General features: G+C 36.8%; 1 protein-coding gene across 2 annotated transcripts in view; it reads right to left on the minus strand.

Annotated features, from left to right (window-relative positions):
• Positions 1–26,021, minus strand: part of GALNT2 (polypeptide N-acetylgalactosaminyltransferase 2) — an 89,215-nt gene that overhangs the window by 38,617 nt on the left and 24,577 nt on the right. For both annotated transcript variants that reach the window (XM_071431585.1, XM_071431596.1), the window contains exon 2: positions 1,455–1,545. In XM_071431585.1, the coding sequence (XP_071287686.1) occupies positions 1,455–1,545 (91 nt within the window). The remainder of the gene's footprint in view (positions 1–1,454; positions 1,546–26,021) is intronic.

Below are 26,021 nucleotides of genomic sequence, written 5' to 3' on the forward strand. Positions count from 1 at the left end.
CTGTTACATCAGGCCATAAGAGACTACTAATCAACATATGAAATGAAAAAAGCCATGACCTGCTCTACTGCACACTTAATCTTACTTCTAGTTTCAACCCTTCCAGCTTCTGATAGCTCTCCCTTTCAACCTGTGACACTTCCCACTCCCTTTAATACTCAAACAGGCTATTTAAGGCCACTAGGAAAGGATAAACCTTGGTCCAGAATACATAAACATTCAAAAAAAGGGAAATAAGAACTGCTGGAAGGTGCAAAATTGGCTGATCTAACACCAGAAACAAAATTTGTAGACAGGTCTGTTAAGCAGAACAAATAACTGAAAATATCTGCCAGAAACCAACTTAAATAAGCCAGGCTCTTCAACTTTTGGAGATTTATTTCTCAATACATACACGAAGTAAAGGCTTTGCCAAAAAAGTAGACATAGATAACCAGTCTTATTTCCCTTCTCCAAGGAGTGGCTAAGTTTAGGTAGGCCAATGGATACAGAAAAAAAGGCATCAATAGCAAAGAACTTATGACTGAAAAAGAAAAATCATGCCTCACATGTTCTTGGGGATGGGAGTTCCCAGCTGCTTAAAAGAAAGCTTGCCTGGGTTAGTTCTTTCTGCAAGAACTCATAGTATTTCAAATGTTCAGCCAGACATATTTGTAAGCAAAACACAAGGATTCATAGAAGAGAAGCAAAACCTGTGATGCTATCTCATCAGTAGTTGTCCTTGTCACAGGTTAAACTTCTTCAATTGTGTAAAATATTCAAATTCAATTTTCATTTTTCTGTATGCTTTAGGTTGTCAATTGTAGCTATATATGAAATCTCCTTGATGTGAAACAGTTAAGCAGCAAAAGAAGTTTATGGAAACATTTACATGAAATGAAGATTCCTTAACACTTAGTTTTCCTAACTCATCCTCAAGGCTTGAGGATTTCACTCAAACAAAATAAAAATCACGTTGCTCTGTTATTTTCCAGCATGTGACAAATACTAAGCAAGCATGAGGAAAAAAAATAAAGTACACCAGCAGCACAGTTAGGAAAATCTGCCAAATCAATAGCTAGAAATAAATCTAAAAATGTATGAACCTTGGCTGAATCTTCAGTCAAAATAACAGTCCCAAGGTGACTTGTCTGTTGCCTGCCAGCATCATCCACCAAGAGAAATGGACTACTTTTGTACCAGAGGCTTTTACAGTATCTCAAACCTACTGAAGGACAATACAAACATACTAGCAAAGAACCACACTGCCTATTTTATCTCAAAGGAGCAGTGAAGCAGGTGAGATTTAAGGATGCTGAAGCTACAAGCACAAAGAAGTACATGTTGCTAAAATAATCCTAGCACTTTCAAACTACAAAGAATTATTAGAATCAGAACAAGTGCAGTGTTTTATGGCTTTCACTGATAAATGTTTTATGGCTATGGATCTTTCATAACAAATCTTACTGCAGTACCGGGAGGTAGTGTCTCCACACTTTGTGCCTTGTCCTCCACATCATTGCCACGCACTTCTTTCCTTTTGGGGTCGATATCATTTGGGTCCTCCTGAAAAAAAAGTAAATAATCTTTAAAATAATCTTAATTTAGTTTTGTGTCTTCAAAGTAAACTTGGTTTTCCAGATTTTAAACTTAGAGTGGTCCAAGAAAACAAGGATTTTAAGAGAAACAATGATTATTCTCTCCATTTCTTGAAAAACACAATAAAAATTGAGTCAGACTTTTGCAATTAATTTATGTAAAAATTCTTCTTTGGAAAAAAAAAAAAAGGAAATTATTAGGAAAGATGGAAAAAGATGGAATTCTTTTTTAGTCAGTTATGTTCCAAGGAGCTACATGGGCAAAAAGGTTAAGCAAGACCTGAAGAAATCCCTGCTCTAACAAGGAACAGCCTAAACAAAATTCTTTGAAAAGAGAAATCAGGTTATCTAGCAATTATATCCAGAATGGCACCCCTACTATTGGAAAAATACTTCAAAAATATTTTCTGTGTTAATATAATGGGAGTTTATTCTGGGCTTCACAGGCAAATCTGCTGGATTTGTGATTGCAGAGATATTGATGATTTAGATGGGTGGGGGGCAAATAGTTTCACCAACACCCTCCTCCAATTTCCAGCATTTATTTTGAACCTATAAATCTCATTTTCCTTTCAACAGGAAAAAAAAAAAAACCCTGACCACCACACTTTTGCATTCTTATCACCACAAAAATACAAAATATGAAGCTGGAATTACCCCATTATGCATTTGGAAGAAGTGGAGAAGAGGCTAACTTTAAAACAAAAACTAGCAACTGCATGGACTGTATGCCAATTTGTACACTACACTTAGCCAATTGATTTAAGTGCCATCAGCTTCTGTTGTTCTTGCACACTTGCCAAAAGAAATTCTGTTTCCTTTTTTTAAATCTGCACCAAAGGAGTCCCATCTATAAAACCAGTTATATTGGCACTATCCTGAGAAAAAGACCTTTACTACAACATGCAAGAAGATACAACACTATGCCTGTACTAATCACTGAGTGCACTGAAGCCAAGCAGTACAGAACAGTTCTCATCTCTTACAGGAATCTGCCAGAGTCTCCAGAGCAGGGTGATGGTGTATGAAGTGCATACTGGAAAATATCTCTGCTGTCCCAGCTCCTAAGCCACATCTGGGGAATTCTTTGATGGAACAGTAAGTAGCTGGAACAGACCTAAGTTATGCTGGGGAACATTTCAACCACAAATGATACCATTTCAGCTTGTCCCCAGGCATCCCAGAACTTTCCAATGTAAATTCAGCTTAAGTCACTAAGTGCTAAATTGGCACTAATATTTAGAAATATGTTGAAAAAGGCAACATATTTCTAAAATACTGAAATGAAAAGCTAAATACAGATGCTTCCCCCACCCCCCCACCCAAGAAATACAGTTAAATCAGTTAAAAACTGAGTACTACTCTGAGTACTATATATATATATATATATATATATATATATATATATATATGTATGTGTGCATGTTTTTCATAGCATCATGTATCAAGGATCCTAGAGAGAAGGAATTTTAACAGGTTCTTATACTACATGTCCTTATGTTGGTACATGCTTTGGGCTACTGGGCCATGTGGACCTCAACTGATACCCCTGCTTAGAGAAAGCTGTAGGACAACAACAATGAAGAAAACCAAAGAAAACCCACACCAACACAAAAGCACACTCCCAAAACCACACAATACATTTCAAGAAAATGTTTATGACTCACACTGATGAGGGAAATTATATGTCACTGTGCACTGAGTCCCGCCAGCACAGTGAACTATATGCTTTCTGTATTTTGAGAAAGTTGTATTTCACTCATTATTTGGCTTTGTGCACCATTTTAAAGACACTACAGAAACATTGAAATCCAAGTATCAATGGTATCTGCAAAATTCAATGAAGCTCTTTACTATTCCAGATGACTGTAATGAGTCTAAAAAACACATAAGTTGAAAAATAAATGTAAAACATCTGCTAAACAGTAGAAATAATAATAAAAGTAATAATGCAACGGTTTCTCCTGTAATTAAACAAAACAAACTATTGAGTACTTCTTCACTGTCCCCCTCCCTTTAAGTCTTTGGGGTAAAACTCTGCCTTCACATTAATCCTTCTAGGTAAGGTGCATGTGCCATTGAGAGTAATTATTTATCAAGTTTTGCCACTTTGGATTTTGTTGCTGTTGTGTTTTGTTTTTTATAAAATAAACAAACTGCCAAAGGCAAAGTTAGATTCAGAAATCTCACAGTTAAATGCCATTTTGAATTCTTATAAATGTCACCCTTTCAGGAAACTACTTGGTACAGCCTTCAGACATTTTGAGGTGAGGCAAGCTGCCACGATGGAAGTTGCCACTGCATATTGCTTGATGCTCACCTTGCCTCCTACGACTCCTTATAAAACAGTATTTTGATGGGAGAGTATGGGGCATTAAGGGATATTTACCTTGAACTTTGTGCCCTAGATTAGGACTTAGTGGCTCTAAAATCAGCAACTCAGTTAAAACTGATACTCTGGTGTAAGCACTAACTTTCATCCAATGAAGACTTTGGAAGGTACATGTGGCAAACCCCTACCTTTTAGGTGCAAACAAGCTGTTACATCCTTTAGCAAGAACTTGAGAACAGGAAAAGAGATGAAAGCAGTTATTGAAATCACAGGCATAAAAACACCCAGTTTCTTTATATCATTGATTGCAAAGTGCTTCAGCATAATAATTTGGTGCTATATAGGAATCCATCATATGTTCAAATGGCATTACCATGTTGCCATCACCACAGAGTTGCTTTTTCAGCTTGCCTTGCCAACTTCTAATGTGATATTAAAAGGCCACTTGCTTTTGAGGAGTAATCCTCTTGGTAAAAGACAACAATGCTGGCACTGACAAAACTCATTCATACAGAAAGCTAAGCTTAAGGGAAGATTGAAAGCAACTTAAACTGCTTAAGAGGAGGCACAGCTCTTTCATCATGAGAGCACAAGAGGGAGATTTAATGAATAAAAATTAAAAAGAAAAGGCTACTGTATTTTTCTACATTAAAATACTACTAATACTTTAAAATAATATTTTCCTGACATTTTTAAAAAGAGCTGACAATTTTAGGCTACAACTTGGTATGTAAATGCACGTGGACGACCACTTTGAAGTTATTGAAAAATAAAAACGTGGCTGCCAGCTAGCAGAGACATTGACCACACATTAGATGCACACAGAACACCACTAGAATAAAACCTTTGTAGGCATTGCTCGTGCAGTTATTTTCTTAGGCCAGGACACATATCAACAAGAAAATAAGTGCACACCAGCTAAAATGCAAGTGTTGCAGGGATTTGGCATATTTTCATTTTACACATCATGTCACTGCTTCTGCTACTGAATCAGAAATTAGTGGGAAGACATGCAAAGAAACAAAATTGCAACCTTTCAAGTCAATTCAGTGGGAAATATTACAATAATACTACGGTAATATTTTTAACATAACAAATAAATGTACATTAATTTTTTAATTCAATTCTCTAAATACCTTTGCTATTCCCAGAGCTCTGAAACTAAGGGATGCACATTTATTTAACATTTTGTTAAAACATTCCTTGCAGCCATAACCTTGCACAATTCATTATGGTAAATTGACTAATCTGAAGGTGGGGTGGATTTTTTTAGGCTGATTAATCACAGAGTTGCTGCAACTTTTTCTTTCAGGACACTGCAAGCTCTGCATGCCTCAGAAAGCCCACATCACTGACAAACCTTGCTATTACAGCTCACTTTTCTTGCCCTGCTCTACTCACTCACTCCATTAAGATTAGCTGGAAGACTGAATTTGAGACATGTTGAAGATGCAACAGCAAGCTTCTCTGAGTCTAGTTTCTGTGAACTAGACTCAAAAAAATTGTTTCAGGAAATGATTGGTTACACATTTGCAGCTGCTCTGCTGCAGGGAAAGGATGAGGTAGTTCAAATTCAAAGCAGGATTCAAACATTTTTCACAGCATTTCTACTCATATACAACAAGACATTATGGTATTCCATGAGAAATTTAAGAGTACTCAATTTGAGTTTAGAAAGCTATAATTATACACAGATGTACATTAGTGGATAATTTCATTACCATTATTTAAATATTCCAGACCACTTCCCTTTAGTTTTGGTATATTTGTATGCATTGAATATTATATTCCTTACAAGCATTGCAAAGCAATTCTTCGTCAGTTGTTATTTCACTTGGCATCAAAACCAATTTTAAACAGTTCCAAGTCCCTAGGTATTGTGTCTATATAAAAAAATTTAAACCACATTTAAAACTACTACTGTTTTTCTTATTTTTGTCTCACAATACTTTTTTTTCCTTTTAATTATAGTTTCAAGTATCACGGATTTGACATTTAACTGCTACGAACTAGATCTCATTATAGCAGAGATTTCAACCCCACAGTGGCTTCCTATCAAGAGAACAACTTAACAACATGAAACATCCTTAGATACATTAAGATATCACACAGACCTTACAAGTAGCAACTCAACACAGATCTCTGAAAAGCTCTTGAGTTTGGAAATATCTCAAGTGGGAGCTGACTGTGCTCCCAATACCAGCCATTCCTCTCACAGGCAACCTAGATGCTGAACAGCATGCAACATTTGGGCACAAGAGATGGCTGTGAGTTATGTGCTTCCTGGACAGGTAGACACTCAGACAAAATCATTGAGAAATGTATCTTTGTTGAACAAAATACCTGTTAAGGCTTAATATCTGTTTCAGAACTTTTTAGGTGAGGGCTACTGCAGACAGATTTTCTTCTAGTGGTGATTTTCTAAGAGGAAAGTGAATACTGGCAGCACCTTCAAAGAGCAGCATTAGATCCAGCTGGCCTAACACAAGGCTGTGCTGCATCCAGCAGTACAGATCAGTCACACCAACTGGTGGCTTTGGAAGGGGTGCTCTCACTGCAAGATGACTCCTCTAAGGACTTCATACACTTCTGTTCTGACCACATAATTGGGACCAGACACACAGAAGCACTTCCATGTTGTGTGGAGCAGCACTTGGCATTGCAACAGTGTAATGCCTGCTGAAGTTTGCATCCCTAAACCAAGCATAAAGGCTCCTCCTAAGAAAAAGACTCAGACATGAGGAGAATCTGACAGCTGACTAAGACACTGACACACTAAACCCAAGTTTCTTTGTTGCTCCTTAGTATCTCCCTCTGTATTCAGTGTCTGCCCTTCCCCCCACCCCAATTCAGCTCACAGTCTTTCAATTACCCATCACATCAGCAGAGTAAGCTCAGAAGCACCAGCTCCTTCCAACACAGGAGTTCCTTCAGCAGAGTCCAGTGTCCAGCTCAGCCTGATTTCTGACCCAGCACTCACTCCCTGCCTCCCAAGGAGTCTCCAGAAATACAACTCCAGTCTCTCCTGCTGCAGTAAATGAATCCAGCTTCCCTGTGTGCCAGGCAAGCACTCTAGCAATTTAATGTAATTACATTATGGGGCACCCACTTCTTCCCTTCTCAGCAAAAGCACTTTATACAAAACAGAGATAAAGTATTCTCTGAAAATGCCCGGAATGCTGCTTCTTACAGAAAAGACAAGCAGAAAATATCCCATAAAAAATGTTAACTTCTTCTGACTGCAAACCTGCTTAGCATACCAAAGCAGACATTTCCAAGCACACCAAGAAGTGAAACATAAACACTGAAAAACTAGATATTTTGCAATATTTGATTATCACTGTTAGTGTCCAAAATTATTACAGCAAAGATGATTTCATTTTCATTCTAACTCCTTTACTCAGTGTAAGTAAATTGCTGTCAAAGGCACATTCTTTCCATCTATTTGAGTACTCAGAACAAAAATAGAAGCTTCCAGCAGGAGAAACACACACAGCCCTCATAGGAGCAACATTTTATATTCCCCAAAAAAAACCAAAAATACCCAGGGAAAAGCATCAAGATTACACCTTGATAGCTGCATATACAGGAAATGTGTTTAGATATACTCTCAGTTAATACATTCAAAACATTTTGAAAATGGCAATTACTGTAAACTGTACTCTCTAGACAAAATTAAATGCCTTTGTGTTCTACCATCTCTGTAAATGTTACCTTTACTTAGTACAAAGTACATATTTTGTAGCTTACAGGCACTATCTAAAGTACTAAAACAACTATAAAACATGACATTTTCTAAACCTAGAATGGGATTAAACAAAAATAATGCTTCATCTGAGGTTTCTGGAAAACAAGTATACATATTCTCTGAGGAAGGTCTCATCCAACTTTGCAGTTGCAGACTTATTTGTACAGCAATTAGGATCAATTGGAAATTCGGGATCAACTTAATTTCTGGGCACAATAGACCTACTCAAATGATAAAAGCCAAGGAGCAACAGAAAACTCCAGGTAGAGCAGGTCAGGCTATTCAAGAAGTATAGATAACCTATTAAATATGAAGATTTGCATGCAAGTATATTTTAGGTTATCTTCAAATTTTCATAAGTTCTCTAAAAATGATAGCATGAGTTCTCTCCCCAGTACTCACATTGGTATAACATACACTGAATTAACTGATTAGCCCACAAATGCTATACAGTTTCAGACTGTATTTCAGCATTTTACAAAAAAATGAATTTTTCTGTAAGTACCTGTCAATAAATTTAAAAAAACCAAATGCACAACACTTTTACAGCTTGGTGAGAATTCAGGTACCCAGCTCCAGGTAACCTATAATAAACCATGTTTCTTTTTGCCTAGAGACTTCATCCACTCTAGTGATAAATGTCAAAACTAAGTGGGACAACCTTATCACTTACCAGAAAAGCAGAGAATTAAACATTACTTGCCTTACAAAATTGACAATCTAATATATCACCAGAAAGAGGAAACAAAAAAACCAGAAACCCCAGAAACTAGAACACGCTTTCCATTTCCTTCAGCTCTACAGTAAAAAAACACAGTAGAGCTAAAGTGATTTTCAGACTGACAGTCAAGACAATGCAATGACACCCCCCCTAACAGATGAAGTGTGGTAAGAACACATCTTCTTGCTAGAGGCTACTTCTATTGAAGTCCTTCATGCCAAAAGAAGCCCTGCCAACCAAAGATCTCCACAGAGGCCACCACGGCCAGAAGCAGAATCAGCACCTGCTGTGCAGTGCCCAAGCAGCAGAAAGCAAAATGGGACTCTTCTGGCTTGACTGTCACCTCTTCACAGAAGCAACAGAAGTGAGGGGAGGATCTCATACCCCAGACAGAACTCAAATGGACAAAAACACTGCAGAGCAGTCATGAAAAGGCTTTACCGTTTTTTCTAAGATCACTCAATCCTCATGATTCATGAAGCTGCATAAATGTACAAGGATAGATGGCAAAAAGAAAGGGGAGGGAAGAAGAGTAGGAGAAACATATAAAGGGTATTGGGACTGACAGAAGGGAATAATCTCAAGTGCACCAGTAGCTTTGAAAGCAAGGAATAAACACCTCTAAGAATGGCAGCAAGCCATAAACAGAATCCAGTATTTCCTGGTAAATTTATCATGTCTCAAAAAAAACTCACTTGTCTGAATTACCTGCCACAAACTATGAAAATAAAACATCAGAAAGCATTTGCAGTGATTATTTCAATTAAGGGTAACATCAAAGGCTATTATCACTCAATTTCAGTTTCCAAAAGGAAATATTGATGTTGACAAAAGACCTTTCCTTGAAAAGTTAATTCATGGGGATTTTTAAAATAATGTTGAAAACAGCCTTCTATTCCGAAAGTATTTGTCAGTACAGACACAGTTATATGATTTATATTATAAGTACACACTCAGCAGCAATAGTGTTTAAGTTGCTCTTTCAGTTGTGCTAGATTGGGAAAAAAATATCTAAGAATGTATTAATCACAAATCATCAATCAAAAGGAGCTGATTTATTAGAGATATGCAAGCAAAAAAAACCCCAAAACTCCAATAGCAAAAAAGAAAGCAAAACTTCACTATCTGCAACTTGATAAAAACATCTTACTGGTATATTCACCACCAAGGAACATTTTGTCATCATGTCTGATGTGAGTTTAAAAGTGTTTTGAAGTACATACTTAGGCAGCAGCAATAATTGTAGCATGCCTATCCCATAACTTCTAATGTTTGCAAGTAATATTTCTCTTTCTTGTTTGGGTTTTTTTGCTGTTCTTTTTGTTTTCTGGGTTTTTTGTTTTAATTGATGAGTTTCTGAAATGGGAAAATGAAGAAAAAGGGGCAACAGCTTCCAAACAGGACATGGCTTGGTACACAAACTGTATCTGCCCACTGTGTTTCTTTTAAAGTCCATAGCTCTTGTTTGAGAATTACTGTGCACATTCATTTTCTCACTCAAGTGCTTTCCAAGATGTGAAACGTGAACCTCCAAATAGCTTAATACAAGTACACAGGCCTCAATTCAGATCCAAGGGGTACAGAAGCCATGTCATTCAAAAAATTTATGAGATTAGACTAAACTCCTGTTTAACAACCCCAGTTGATTCCACTTAGAGCAGAGGAAAGATGCCATGGAACAACTAGTCCAGTAAGGGGGAGAAAGGACATGATCCTAAACTGCTGCAATGCTTTGCACAGCAAATGTGGAGCTGGTGCTGCTTCCTCTGACAAGGCAGCTGCTGCTGACAGGGGCTGTTCACACCTCACCACATCTCCATCCCCAGCTGCTGCACTGTCCCCACTGCTCCCCTTCCAGACACTGGTGTGCCTCATCAGCTCATCCAACTCATTTGGCTGACTTGACAGTGAGCTGGGGAGAGGTGTGGATGTATCATTTCACTGGGTGGGATTTTTTAAACCACAAGACCAACCGCTAAATCTGCGGTACTGGATGCAAGGAAGCATTCCCAGCTAGGGTAGCAGGGAAAAAAGTGCCAAAAGGGGTATTCCCATTACAAATAAACGATTACAAATTCAGTTACAGCATTAAACTACCCATCACTCAAAACCACTACAAATTTTCCTTCCCTGAAAGAAGGCAATTACTCAACAAATGCTCAGGCATGATTTAATGCCACCTCTTAATTCTACAATATCAGAGGTGTCTGAGGAATTAGTCTGTATTTCAAAGTCCTACCCCTAATCCTCTTGGAATTCAAACTCATCACTGCTTGCTCTTAGCTCTCTAAAGAATGACTTGCTAAAGAAAAAAAGAAAAAAAAAAAGAAAGCTTTTGCACAGGAAGAAAAGGGAAAGCACAGAAAGCCAAATTTTATTTTAATATTTACTTATGTGAGAAAGTGTCATATTTTCTGGAAGTCCGGGGAATTAAAGTTAATTAATTAAAATAAAAGTGAAGTACTGATCCAAAACTGTGAGTATACTGAAGTATTCCAATAGCACAGGCATTTGTAAGTCTCCACCTATATACATCTGAGTGAAACAATAAGAAAATTGCTCACCAGCGATACAAGAACCAAATGCAGCAAAAATGAAGAAAAAAAAATCCCCATAACTTGTACATGCATCTTGAAGCACAGAGAGCAGAAACAGAAAGTAATTGGAACAAAATCCTTTTTGCTTAGTTTTATTTTATAAATATTTAAACCTGCAAATGTACCTGAGATCAAAAGGATATCAGAAATGCAATTACATCTAAAACAAAAACTGCTGGGGCAGTCACATCTACAGTTTGTTAGCAAAGGGGAAAGGTGACTATTATACCAAAATAACATAGAAATTGTTCAACCAAGAAAACTATCTTGCATTAAGGAAAAAGGAAAAATAACACCAACAAGATGCAGCTGACAAATTCAATGTTTTGCTGGATGAGATCTGTAGAGCTACAATGCAATAAAGCAACCTAACATCACAACACATTTACTCAGCCATAATGGAAGGTTACCACAGGCATAAGGAAAGTGAAGATAGACTGAAACAATGGAATTAAAGTTGCTGTGTCTTGGAACTTTTCTATAGAATGCAAGAGCATTGTGTTGGTCTCTAAGAAAACAACAGGGGGAAAAGAAAGCAAGACTGATACAAAAATCTCGACTTGTTTTTAAATGGAAAAAGGTGAATCTTCAGATTCAGAAATCAAGGCATTGAAAAACAAGGAAACCATTTCCTTCTACCTCTTTCAAGGAGGTCATCTTTGAACACAAAGAGATGAAATAAGTCCCTGGAGTCTGAAAAATTACTTAGTAACTCCTCTAATTAAATAACCTTCAGAGAAAGCTTGTGCTTGACAGATGACTTCTGCCTTCAATAACTCTCTGCATATTTTCCCTCTATACCAACACTAGGATTTATGATCAGGTCTCTGCAGCTCTGGACACGTGACACAGTACAAACAGTACCACTTTTCAGCATCTGTGTTTAACTGCAGATCTGCAGATTTTTACTAAAAAAAATATTGTCCACAGCTAGTGTGAAGTTTTACTCCAGTTCAAAAATTCTGACAGAAAATGGTATCTATTAATGCATTAAACATAAAAGGCTCCATACTACAAAATTCACATGGATGATTTCCAATAACATCTTTGATTTTTGCCAGACCCAGACAGCATCATTCATCTGCAATAGTCAGGACTACTAAATCAAAACTCAATCCCATAATGAAACAAATGCCTACCCACAAACAACACAAGAAGTGTGGAAGACAGACCCCTACATCAGAAGGAACAAATACTAATCCCTCCTGAGATAAGAGACATCTATACTTCAAATTTTTTCTGCCAGACTTTAGTACTAAGATTTCTACCTGAAGTAGGCGATGCAGATCTTTGTATCTATGCTCAACACAGAACAAAACTGATTATTCCTTTGAAAGACACTATTCTGCAATAAGGCACCAACTGGAAAAGAAAAAGATTGGAGGGTTTTTGTCTACTGAGGTTAGCACTCAAACTCATGCTAGTACAGGAAGCTATTGGAGAGAGCACTATTAGTAAAATTTCAAGCACACACAGACCCAGAGCTTCAAGGCAGGAAATCAGGCATTTTGCCTTGCTGCTCCTCACAGACAGCACTGCCTTTCCTCCAATCTGGGCTGCATTAGTTTGTTTGTACTCTCAGAAAAAGTAGTCCTTCAAGCTGGGATACTGTTAGTCCAGCCCTGAGCAAAGATAGATTGTAAGGCACAGAGGGAAGCAGTAATTTCAGGCAAATTTTATACCAAGAGTATAAATTGAGCTCTTTAGATACAATTTAGGTCCTGTGTGCAAAACATTCAATACTCCCACTGTGCATCAGACACCTATCAGACCTGGGAGCACATAAAGTTAACAATACACAAACTTATTCATGGAAAAAACCGAGGGGGGAAAAGTTTAGAAAAGACTGGGCAATTTACTGAGGCACTCAAGGAATTCTGCACACTTGCAAGCAGTAAAGCGATTTCACACTATGCAGGCACACTGGAGTTAATCCCATTCTAAAGAGAGATGGAAAACCTCCTCCTGGATGCTAAGGCCCAACAGCAAAAGGTTGGGGGCTCAAGTCTGCTGAAGTTATGGCCTATTCATCTGCAGTCTCTCAGAGGAGAGGTCACCAACTGCGCACCCTTAGTGATGATCTCACACAACCTCCACAAAGAGCCCTTCTCACAGAAACTGACATAAATCGGGGAGAGCCAGAATTAAAGCCTGATCCAAGCATGACAGCTAAGCCAAGTGCAGTGCAGAAAGCTTTTTTGCTGCTCTCAAACCTACCAAAATATGAAAGAGTCTTGAAATTTAACAACTCAAAAGACTCCAACAGGAAAAATTACTCCGACCCAGACTCTGCTTTCAGGCTGCCTAACTCTAGCTATTAGAAACCTCTCAAGCAAAATTTAAAACATTCTGCAGAACTTTATGAGGTACCATTCTCTAGAATACCTTCAAATACATGGAATATCAACCTTAAGGTCAAAACGTATGAGAAGATGAGATCAAAGCCATCATCTAGTTTGGAAGTCATAACTGGAATATAACAGACAAGAGCAAAATGTCATTCCTATCATCTAGTGTTTTCACAACACATACTACCCCACTATTTTTAACACTGAGCTCTCCGCCTCTTCTCACTATATATGACCATATACTGACATTCAAGTCTGCCCAAAGCAGGTGAGAAAATAAAAGGATTTGAGGAGAAAGACTCCTTGTACTGATGTGTATGATGTGCATGTATATATACATATATATGTACACACAAAAATATATACACATGCATATACAGAGTTGATCACAGACTTTGTACTAGAAAACTGGGGAGAGGCACAGGGTAAGAGACCAAGTACATTTTCAAAAATATAACAAATGTAAACTTCCACTAGATGATAGAAGAAAAAAGATATAATTAATTGGTCTCTGGCAAGAGAGAGAAGAGTTGAAATCAATCACAGCACAAGAGCAAATAACAAAATTAAGAGATACATTACCACAAAGAAGAAAAGACAAACAACCAAAACAAAACCTAAGCAGCAACAAGAATTCACAAAACTTAAGAAAAGCGATAGTAATAACCATCTTGAACCCAAGCAACAGCTGCATTCTCAATTTTAGCTGGTAGAATAAATAGTCATAGGGATTAGAAAAGTCCTTAAAGATAAGAGAGATCCTAAAATATTTAGAGAATAAGAAACAAGCTGTTCATCAAACTTGGAGGAATTCAAACTACATTAATCAGTATCTTAAATTCTTAAATCTTAAATCCTATCTTTTCAATGACTTGCTTTGAATAGTGTGGATAAATAAAGTGGGTACAGTCAAATGGCTTGACTTTTTAGACCAGTCACGCTGTCAAAAAAATTAGAGCCACCAGATTTTAGAAAACTCCACACATTGCTCTAATGCCTTACCCCATTTTGCTTCTATTTTGGGGGAAAAAAACACCAAAATATTGAGCCATCCCACACAAGTTGAGCTTCAGAGAAGTAATGTGTAGCACATTTCTCACACAGACAAATAACTTAAAAGCCATTTCTAGACTAATGAGTAAATATGATCTGTCAAAATTCCTTCTATTTTGACTCACATACCCAGATTGATGGTTGAATTGCAGCCTAAATGCACCTTCACCATAATTTAATGTTTCAGTTAAGACTACCATGGGTAACAGAACAACACAAGCAGAAGCATTTATAAACTAAGGCCATGAGAAATCAGGCTTTCTAATCTTAACCCACAAGGAGCTTCAAATATTTAAATTCACAATACAGCCTTTCATTCAGGGAAGTCATAATCTGATCTGCCCTTATCTGCTACATTTCTAGTATCTTTCAAACAGCTTGTCAAAGATGACACACTGAAGTCTATTTTGAATTGAGCAACTGATTCAAAAGCAGAACAAGGAGGACTAATAAGAAAGGAAAGAACAGGATAGTCCATCAAAAGAGTTTTCTGGGTCAGGAGGAAGGCCTAAAAAAAAGCCTGACACACACATGAAAAACCAGAAAAAAACCTAAAACTTCCTAGAGAAAATGAAGAAAAACTTCAGACCCACCAAGTAACAATTCAAAGTAAGTCTTTCTTTGACACTTAATTTTCACTACTGGATACATATGTTTTAGATAACAGCAGCTTTAAAAGGTTTATTATTAAACATATAGATCCCTTGAAAACTCATTTATTTTTCACTTGCAGGAAAGCACAGATAAAGACAGACATAGATTAGATCATTTGTTCTCACAGTGTGTTTTATTTTGTTGATAGATATTATCCACAAGTTGAGATTAAAGCTGAAAAAAGAAGTGCTAGAGAAAACCTGGAAAGAGAAAACCCCAAATTTACAGAAACACAAAGAAACACAAACAACTTAAGAATGGGGAGATACACGTTAACTTCTCCAGGCACTGAATGCTTCTTTCCGAAAGCCAAGTGTCTGGTACCTTTTTGCCAGCCCCAAGCAATATTGCTTGATGTCTCCAGCCTTCTTCCTTTTTTCCTTTCCACTCATGCACCCACACTCCTTCCCTCAAAAAGGATTCATCAGTCCTTAAAACCAGAGTGAATTCCTTGATGCTCAAACTCATCAGGTGCCACTGACCCAAGCTGTAACACAAACATGAGAAGGTTACAGCAATTGTCTCTGATATTGCTTTTGAAAGTCACTAGCTCTATTTCCTCAACCTAACATCACAAACTGTTCCAATCCTGTGTCTCTCCCTTTCACGAAAAGAACTCCTGGTGTTATACAAAGGAGTTGCTTACCATGAGCATTATCTGAAAAATCTATACAGGATAATTCCAGGTAGTTGTATTCTATTAAACACTCTTTGCCTATTTTCTGCTATTGCTTCAGAGCCACATACAGAGAAATTAATGATTTTACAATCTCTCATACTTGTGACCGTTTTACCATCAGCATTTAAGGCAAAACACTCAAAACCCCATTATCAGCTATATATCCAGTGCTAAACATTTGTTGCAAGGGGACATATTTATAAATAATGCTGAGATTATATAGAGGCAGCATCTGAGCTTTCTTACACACAGAAAAACAGCCAAGAGTTTCCCTTAATAGGTGAACAAATACAATAAATTGGTTTGGAACACTTGTAGCACAAAGTTATTGTGGTTATTTTTGTATCAGCTGCTTTCATTACTACCAAGAGAATTCTCTTTTCTGGTTGAGTTAGTGAAAACAACTGGCCCGTTGCTAAAGATGAAAGAGGTGAATTGTCAGTCATAAGAAGGAACTTAAAATTTTAGAATTATATTCAAGTAGGTGAAAAACAGTAATAAATTGAATATTTGTTAAAATCCACAACCTAAAATAAGAACCATAGGTTTTCTCTTAAGGAAAAACATTTTAAATAAGTCACTTGTTAATCAGGCTATTGGTTTAAATTTTCTTCATATACAGTAATAGGAACACCTTATTAAATGCACAGCTACAAACAACAATTTGGAGAATGATCTTGGTTCAATCCTTGGTTAAAATAAGCCTGAAGCACTGCACACAGACAGGTTTATTGATTATTTTTGGACACAGGAAGATCTTGCATTTATGAAATCAACCTCCTTGAGGCAAAGAAACTTAAAGAGAGACTCAAACACTGAAGTTTACACTACACTTGAATGGAAGATATTGATTCTGTCTAAACCATCAGTTCATTCCACTGACTACAAACCACTGCTGCTAGCCTCACTGAAGAGAAATAACACAATTCCAGTTTTAGATTTTCAAATATTCTTTCACATTGCTCTTCAGAAATATTTTAACTAATAATAAAATTGGATTTATGGAATAATGAGATACCCTTGACACCACTGTAAGTAAAAAGCAGAGTGGACTTTTTAAGCCTAGGATACAAAGTTTTACCAACTATTATTCAAGACTTATCTACTGAATATAGTATTTGAAAATAGTACACTTCCAGCTTTGTGGATTGCAAGCAGCATATTTTATTTCTTAGTGACCCTTTATACAGGGATGAACCTATGCCTGCATCTTCTCACTTTCAACTTGAAAATGTTAAAGTAGTATGTTTTTCCTATCCTGTTTAATTTCTATTTCTTAGCCCAGTTTTCCAACACATGTTGCATTCCACTGGGTGTCTGGATTAAAACAGTTTACTTTTTTTTAATTCACTTCTCTATATAGAATGATTTAAATTAAAAGAGGAACAGTAGCTCTTATTTCACTATATATGCAGTTTTCTTTCTTGCCTGCCTTCCCAACAAAAAAAAAACAGTACTTCTCAAGCAGTTTACCTATTTGATCGCAATTCTTAGGAATAATTTTGGGGAGCACTTACCTCCACAACCAATAGAATCTCAACCATATGAAGAAGGGGGAATATGTGAGGCAAGGAAATAATAGAAAAGGTCATCTGGAGAATATAAGCTATCAATCTTCAGATGTCATATTAAAAGGACTCTCTCCTGAACAAAATATAATGCTTCCCCTTTTTAACCAATTAGTCCTTTGTATATACTTAGATCCACCCAAGTTAAATTACAGGAATATTTGTAGCGAGGGCAAAGATAGATCAATTTGAGGGAAAAAAATGCAGAATGTGCACAACTACACAACTAAAGCAGAGTCAATAGACTTTTCAGAAGAAAGGGGCTCATCTGGAACTCTCAAGGGATGGGCGAAAGAGAATATAATATCCTGTTTACTCACAAAACCCAAACACATGCATCTAAGAGGAAAAAACAACAACAACAAAAAAAAAAACAACAAAAAACCAAAAAAACCCAAAACAAACAACCCCCCCCCCCAAAAAAAAAAAAAAACACAAACAGCCCTGTGTACTCAGGTTTAATAAAGGAAAAGTATCTTGGGATTACTTCTACTGTAACTTCCTGAAAGGAAGCAGAGATCATAAGGAATGGTTGTCCAAAATGAAAAGAAACCCAGAGCTTTGCACCAGCAGGATCAAGAAAAAATAAATCTGCTCTGAAGTCCAAAATGAATCTGAATCATTAATATCTACAAGCTATATAACAGTATGAATAATACATAGTCCAGATGAGAGAAAGTAAATATTAGTTCCCTTAACAAAATCATTCCTTTGGAGATGAAAAAAAAGATTGGCTATTTTTACTTTAGTTCTCACATTTTCATCCCCTTAAAAGTGGAACTGCTTCCCTGATGACAACGCATTTTCTTGGCAAAGTTCAGTATGACCTTAAGAGCTCCCAGCTTTTCAAAAACCGTACTGAAATCTTGCACCCTTTTGGCAATAAAGTGGCTTTATTGCCAGTTAAACACTAGCATTAATTTCTGTAGCTAGGGTAAGAAATAGAGTGTATGAAGCAGGAAATGAAATAGAATGTATGTATTTGTGTTCTCTGAGCCAATACATGGCTCAGGGAACACAAATGAGAGATCTACTGGAAGAAAAATACCACCTTGCTCCTCCATGTTATCGATAAACTGGACATGTCTGCTTTTCAATAACGGACTAAAGTTAGTTTTCCCTGCTCTCATATCAGACTTTTTGCAGTTTGATTTCTTAATCTGCTTTCTATACCGGTCCAGCACACAGAAGGATATTCTTACACATGTATATTGACAATATATTTAGTTACAGCTGAAAAACTGTTACAAAAACCTTAAAGCTTATTTCTAATGAGTTTTATATATCTAATTCTGAATACACAGAAAAATAAATCCAATTCTGTTACATGCACAATGCCACCAAAAGATCAGCCTTTTCCAATAGCAATCAACTCAGCCAGCAAGCACAGGATAAAGGCTAAGGAGCAGAGCTGGTGGACACAGATCATTTCTGTCCAGATGCTCTTCATCAGGGATCTACAGAACAGAGAACAAAGGAAGCTCTGCTTTGACAGAGCTCAGCTCTTCTAGTAGTGACTCAAAACTATCAGGGAATACTTTGAAGATAAGCTTCTCATCCTTCCATCATGATATCTGTTAATCTCTTACTGACTGCCAACAGAGCACCACTTTTCAGCTTTTGGTTTCATTTTCCACTGAAGACACTTTGAAGGATTTCCAAGCAACCGTACATTAGAGTCTGGAATCCAAGGCGTGCAGTTATGTTAGCAATGACCCAGGCAAAAACTGTGAAGCTCAAGAGCATGCAAGCAGTGACATGTGAAGCCAGATGTTGAACAGAAGGTGTTCTGCTAGACCAATTACACTAATCCTCTTCATGTGGCAGAGCTAGCAAAGCTGAGGGCACACGGCAGCAAAAATACCTCAATAATCTACTGGGAAGGTATGGTCCAGCCAAGGTAGCAAGCAGGGCTGAGCCATCACAAGGAGAATCTGGTCATGAGAACAGCCACCTTGACTGCTCAGAGACCTTAGAACTAAAGGATTTTGTGCCCTGAAAGGCTTCACTCTTTTTCTAGACTTTGGAAGATCTACTAAATCTGACCTGGCTGACCTGAAAACAACATGCAAGACATTTTAAAAAGTACATAAGTAAACTCAACTTTCTGGTAGTAAATTCAGTTGCATTTTTGTAATTCCTGCTGATCCCAAAGAAAGGATGTATTTTCTCAGCAATGTTAACTTCTACACCAAAATTGCCCTGAATATAATTTATATAATTTAACAAAATAAAAACCCACCCAAACAAAAACGCCTCACACCTTTCCTGAAAACCTTTCAAACACAAGAAAAAGGGGAACAAAGGACGAGCAAACTCAAACCACAATATGTATTTAATCCTTAAAAAAGGTACAAAACTTTGTCATTTTTCATTTTCCAGGTGCCTAATGCTTAAGGGCATGTAGTGATATAGGAGGGGAATGGTTTTAAATTGGAAAGGGTAGGTTTAGATACAATATCTAGAAGACATTCTTTCCTGTGACAGAGAGGAGGCACCAGCTCAGCTTGCCCAGAAAAGCTGTGGATGACCCATCTCTGGAATTGCTCCTGGCCAGGCTGGATGGAGCTTTGAGCAACCTGGTCTAGTAGGAGGTGTCCCTGCCCATGGCAGGGGAGTTGGAACATGATCTTTAAGGACCCTTCCAACCCAAACTATTCTGAGTGTGTAATTCTTGCAGGTAAACTTTCAAACAGGTCTTTCTAACTTGCAATGCAAGTAAGGGGTGAACTTTTGTAACAAAAAAGAATCTGCTAGCAACAAACTCGATTTGCATCATATGATCTGTGTGTAAAAGTAAAAACAGATTTCACCTCAGAAGTCTACCTTTTCAGAAGCTAACACAGGCTATGGGAAATCATTCTTAATTGTTTTACAGCACCTTACACAGCTACATGGACCAATATGACAAAAAAGTAGTTCTCCTTTTCCACTGGTCTCTCATGGTACTTTGATACAACGAAATACCACAGCAGAAGCATAAAATTGTCCCCAGCCAAAAAAAAAAAAAAAAAAAATTGGATGAAAAGATCTTTTGTTGCACAACCAGCAAACTCTACAGAAATATATTCCTTTCAAAGGGAGGAGAGCTTCAAGGGAAAGAACAGAAAATGAAATAGCTGTTCTGGCAATCAATACTTCTCTTATCCTAGAAAAACACACTGCATGTCATCTATCTTGAAAAATGTATTAATAAAGAAATTAAATTCTTGAATCCTCAGGCTGCCAAATTTCATTGCAGTGCCAGAAAACCAAGTGTGGCTTTCTCTTCCTCCTACTCATGATCTTATCAAGTTCTTGCATTAGTCTTGCAATGACTCACATACAAGCAAACAAATTTTCATCTTTTAAATACTTTTCCAATGAAATTACCACTGATAAGGTTTATATAGAAGCAAACAAGAAAAGAAGGGCTTATCAAAATCAGATAGTGAAAATGCAAAAAAAAAAAAAAGTGCTAACCCTAAAGTTTCTGTGTGAATGCTTATCACTGGGCTGATAGCAGTCCTGTTCTGAGTAATATTTAAGTATTGAGAATAATAATAAAGATTTATTAAGAGTACACTACATGTGTGTCTGGGTCTACCAATTAAGTTGCTGTTTGCTAAGACAACTCTGCTTTCAGATGACTGAAGAATAATGTGGCAAATCCATGAGAATTTAATATTAAAATATTACCTAATAACATTCCTTTTCCATCTTGAGAAGGTGACTGTAAAGAAAAGGATTTTCAAATTCTGTTTTTAAACTCTTAGAGGAACATATACTGTAAACATTACTCAAACTATCTAAAAGATAAAGTTAATAGAACATTACAGAACAGTCAAATATTCAGCAGCTACTACAGCTAGCTTTTCCATGCAGTTAACATATTCTGGTCTATTCACTTTCTCAGCCCTGCTTAAATCAAGAATTTAAGGTTTTCTTTATGAAACGTTTTGAACACTGAAGTCTACACACACGGAGTTTAGTATTATATTCCGAGTTTTCCGTGATTCTTTTTAAAATGAAGAACAGCTATTCCTAACATAATTTGTTTGTAAGAGAATTCTAAGCCTTCAAAATGAAGGCACAACACCCATGTTGCAACATGATTCATCCCTTTCTGAAGCATTAACTGAAAAAAGAGAGCTGAATTAAATTGTTTGGCCAATCTGCCAGCACAAATAAGAACTTGAGTAAATGGAAGTTTTCCTTTTAACTCAAAAGGCTGTGTTAAGGGCAGAATTCACTTCAGTGCCTCCACAATGACCTGCAGAAGAACTATACCCAGAGTTCATGGCTCACTGCTTGGCCCTGGGCCATCCCCTGCACCACGCAGAAGTTGGCAGCACGCGCCTGCTCAGAGCTGCCAGCTGAGCCCTGAGCTCTGCCAGAAAGCCATTATTCTGTGGATTCAGAAAAGTCTGGGGGAAAGAGCAACTGATAAACAATTAGTCCTTAAAAACAACTTGAAAAGTAGCAAGCACACTAGACTTCATCACTCTTCTCCAGACATATTTTCCACCATTAATTTACTGCAGTCACAAAAAGCATTGGGTTTTGCTTCATTGCTACATTTAGCAGGCTCAAAACAATTATGTGCAGTTTTGATGACATTTAACTGTTAAAAAACCAAAGTGCCTGGACATGCTTGCCCCAGTGATGCTTGCTGTGCATCCAGTCCCCTTGTTGTGAGACCATTCATGGCAAATACAACTTGAGCCTCATCTCTGATCAGCCCATCAGCCCCATCAGCCCCATCAGCAATAAATGATTTATTATAAAATACACTTCCTAACTGCAATAAATGCAACTAACAAATATGCCTGAAAACCAGGCAACCCTTCACTTTCCTGGTGATGCATGGCCTGTGGAATGCCTCACTTTCTGGCACACAAGTGAGTATCTAACTAAATGGCATAAAAAGCAGAAGAGTCTATCAGCCAGTTTTGCCATCCATCTCACACTGTACTGCACGGGTTCTTCAAACAAAACATGTCACAGTAAGAGAAGAAATATTCAATTTCTCTGAATTTGCATGACTAGAGTCTAAGGCACCTGAGGACATAATTAGGCTCTATCTCCTTGAAATACTTAAATACAAAGCTACCTCATTAATCTTCTGATTAGATTCATAGACACCCTTATTTTCATTTGGAATGGAGAAACTATCCCCGAATGAGTGTGTGATAACAAAGGCAAGCCCATTTGTCAAACATCCAAAATTATTATTTTGGAAACAAATAGACATGTGCAATTTAATTTGAGTTCACTTAGCAAGTGCTAAAAGCCAAGCAATGTGATACTAATTAGTTCATGATGACAACAAAAGAATTTCCCAGTTACTCTAAGGACTTCATTTTGGAAGCCAACCTTTATTTGACCAAAAGTTCACAGAATTAAGATTCTGCAAGTGTAGAGAAAGGTACTGGGAAAGATAAAATTTGCATTACAATAATTTGTTTACTACTTTAACAGCTGTAGAGTACTTTTAGAAAACAAAAGCCATTGTTTCACATGATTATTAGTTCTCTGCAATAACTAAGGATTTAGGGATGTGGAAAGGGTTAGCCTCATTTTTAGGTAACTTGATTCCAAGCCATAGCATTTCTTGTAAGGACAGTAATTTCAAGAAAAGAGACAACTCAAATATAGTCAAGATAGTAGGGTGTGTGCCCAGATAAGAGAAGGAAGAAATTTAAAAATCAGTTAAGAATCTTTTCAGTATTACACAGGTGGAGACAAAAAAGTTAACTAGAAGTCAATTGAGACATTTCTATCTTATCATACAAAAGCAATCCTCCCTAAACCTCTACCTTCCTTTCCTCCCCACCAACAGTTTAACTGTACAAAAGTGAGCCTTAATCAAACTTTCTTTGAGATTCAGTGAAGAAGCTTCAGTGAAACCTAAAAAAACTATCTGGCTTACTTTATCATAGAAAAATATTAAGGTAGAGGGCTTTTATAAAAATGACAAGCAATAAAGCTTAAGAAATGTCCTACAGCTGGGCTCTTGAGGAAGAGAAGTCACTCATGAAGGAGGCAGCCATAAAGGTAGACCTATAACAATTCTTCCACTTTAAAACAATAAGCTGATACTGATAATAATTGGGACAGGGGAACAGAGGGAAAAAATAGCAAACAAACTTGGGTTTATCATTACACAAACACGCACAAAAAAAAACAAACAAACCACACAGTGAATTTTCTTCATCAATATCAAAAAAGATACCTTAACAGGTAGAGGGAGGAAAAAAAAAAGAAAAATCTCTCAAGTACACCATCTATTAGACCTATTTGGTATAACTTTTATGACAAAACTTACATAAAGGCATTTCAAACCCTACTCTGCCAGCGAATTGGATTTACATTTATCATGTAAAAGCAGATCTTTCACATAAAACTCATTTTAGAGATGCATGTAGTTAAAAGTCTGTCATCATTAATTGGTAAAGGGATTTTGAGCACTTAAGAGCCACCTAATTGCTAAAGCAATATTGGAGATTAGTAATATGACATTTCTAATAACTTTCAGTTCTGCAGAGATGCTTTGGGGAAAATCTGATCTCTCTGTGGTGTCTTCAGAATAATTCAAAATCCTCATGACTATGAGGAACAGAAGAAAAGAAGAAAATCAGACAATACCACAGATTCTTGGAAGGGAGAATCTCAGTAAAAATACTGTACAAATTAACCATGAATACTTATAAGCAAGCACACTGAAGTGAGACACACATCTCCAGCCCAGAAATGCTAAGCAGTTTCATACACTGTTTTAACTCCAGAAACACATTTAAAGCATTCAGCATCTAAAAAGATACAAAATACCTAAAATGTATCATTACCATGCTTCTAAGAAAGAAACTCTCAAGAGCCGCTGGAGTATTATAATCCTTGCCATAGGTTTCAGTACAGATCAAAAATAAGCTCCTGAAATACAACGTTTTTTCTCTTGTAGGCACAAGTGAAGAAAGTTGTAAGTGAAATTTCCCTCTCTACATGCATTGCAAGAAGCATTTTTGCAAGAAGCTAAAACTAGAATTCCCAGAGAAACATTTTACACTTGCCCCCCTGAATCTTTAAAAGCAACCATGCTCCTTTCCTGTTTAAAGTAAGGAAGGAGGCCCTGTCTTAATTGATCAGTCATGCTCTGAACAAATGTTTTCATAACCACAAATCCACACCACTGCAGACTTCATAGCTTCAGAAGATACAAATTCCAAAAGATATCCTTAACCCAACTACTTGCAATAGAAGAACAGCAAGAAATGAGACACAATGCTTTTTCCAAGTGAAATCTTGCCTGACTGAAAATCTTTTAAAAGTCAACCCAAAAAGAAGGACTGGTTGCAAGACTGCTCTGTGCCTTCAAAGTTTTTTTCCTAAATTTTATTTTTAAATGAGAGAACAAAGGGTATAACACCAAATTCTTTTAGTCTCAGATTTATCAAAGAGCATCAACTATTAATTGTCACACTTTAGTAGAAGGCATAGGTGAAGTAAACTACTAAAATAGAGCACCTTCACATTAAGGAACAGGAAACATTTTTCTTCACTCAACCGTAAAGGAAGAAGTAATTTCTCCCCTCACTGAACTGATCGCCTGTGTGCATCTTTTTCTCTGATAACCTGAACTGTCAAGCTCTGTGTTGAATATCCAGGGTGTGCTTAGCCTGGAATACTACTTACACAGTAGGAATACACTCATGTTTTTCACATATTCAATTTCTGAAAGGCTTTTTTTTCCATCCAGATAATATGATGTTCATTAGAAGTCACATCTTCCGTTATTCAGCCTGTCCAAATTCACTTTCAAAACCTTAATTTTGCAGCTAGTAACCTTAAAAATGCCCCTAACTTCTTTAGAGAATCATGGAACTAGCATCCATGCTGGTTTAAAAAAAGTATGTTTACACCAAGCTGTGATTACAAAGAACTGCATAAAATCTGTGGGAAATAAAGTATGAAAGGGTTACAACATAGGGAACCAACACAAGGAAGACCAAGTATTAGGAGAATTTGCATTTTGATATTCAATCTTTTTTGGCATATAGTTTGTGTCAATTTTCAAGTACTCACACAAACTAAGAAGGACACACAAAAGATTCAAAAACTTGAATTTTAGCCAAAACAACAATCACACAAAGAAAAAAAAATTCAATTTCTGCTGATTTTTCACATTCATTTGCACTGATGACCATTTTGCTCCCCCTATTATCAAAGAAATTCCAATTACTCTATAAATTTATTTCCTACAGACCTTATTCTTCAAAGAAATTTAGAAGGTACAGAACAAGCCTATAGCAACATGGATTTAAACAGATAAGTATATTTCTATTTTAATTTTCAGCTAGGGATACTGTCCAGATCAGATGGTATCTCCTCTCAGCTTTCTAAAATAGCAGCAAACCACTAGTAACACAACTATCACATCAAATGAAGGCAGAGCCAAGATGTTTTTCAACTTCTTTCATGACTGTCAGACATGACATTAATTCTCCCCTAAAGACAGTTTTTCAGGAGTCAACAGAAAGCAAATTTACAGTGAAGCATCCCTGTTGCAGTCCCAATATTCTTGTTCAAACACTACAGAAATATAAACTTAATTATTTGAAGGATGTCATTATTACTTATCTGAGAAATTACATAACCTATGAAAATCTGGCAATAAAAACAAGTGACAGTTTTAGATTAGTGACCTTTTTGCAGCACCCTGAAGAAAACCTTTACTTCCCCTGTTGAGAGGGAGTTGAAGCTTAGAT

Source organism: Agelaius tricolor, unplaced genomic scaffold (genome assembly GCF_023055355.1).
Source record: "Agelaius tricolor isolate 1412-34295 unplaced genomic scaffold, bAgeTri1.0.p SCAF_1, whole genome shotgun sequence".
In the NCBI taxonomy this organism is placed as follows: Eukaryota; Metazoa; Chordata; class Aves; order Passeriformes; family Icteridae; genus Agelaius; species Agelaius tricolor.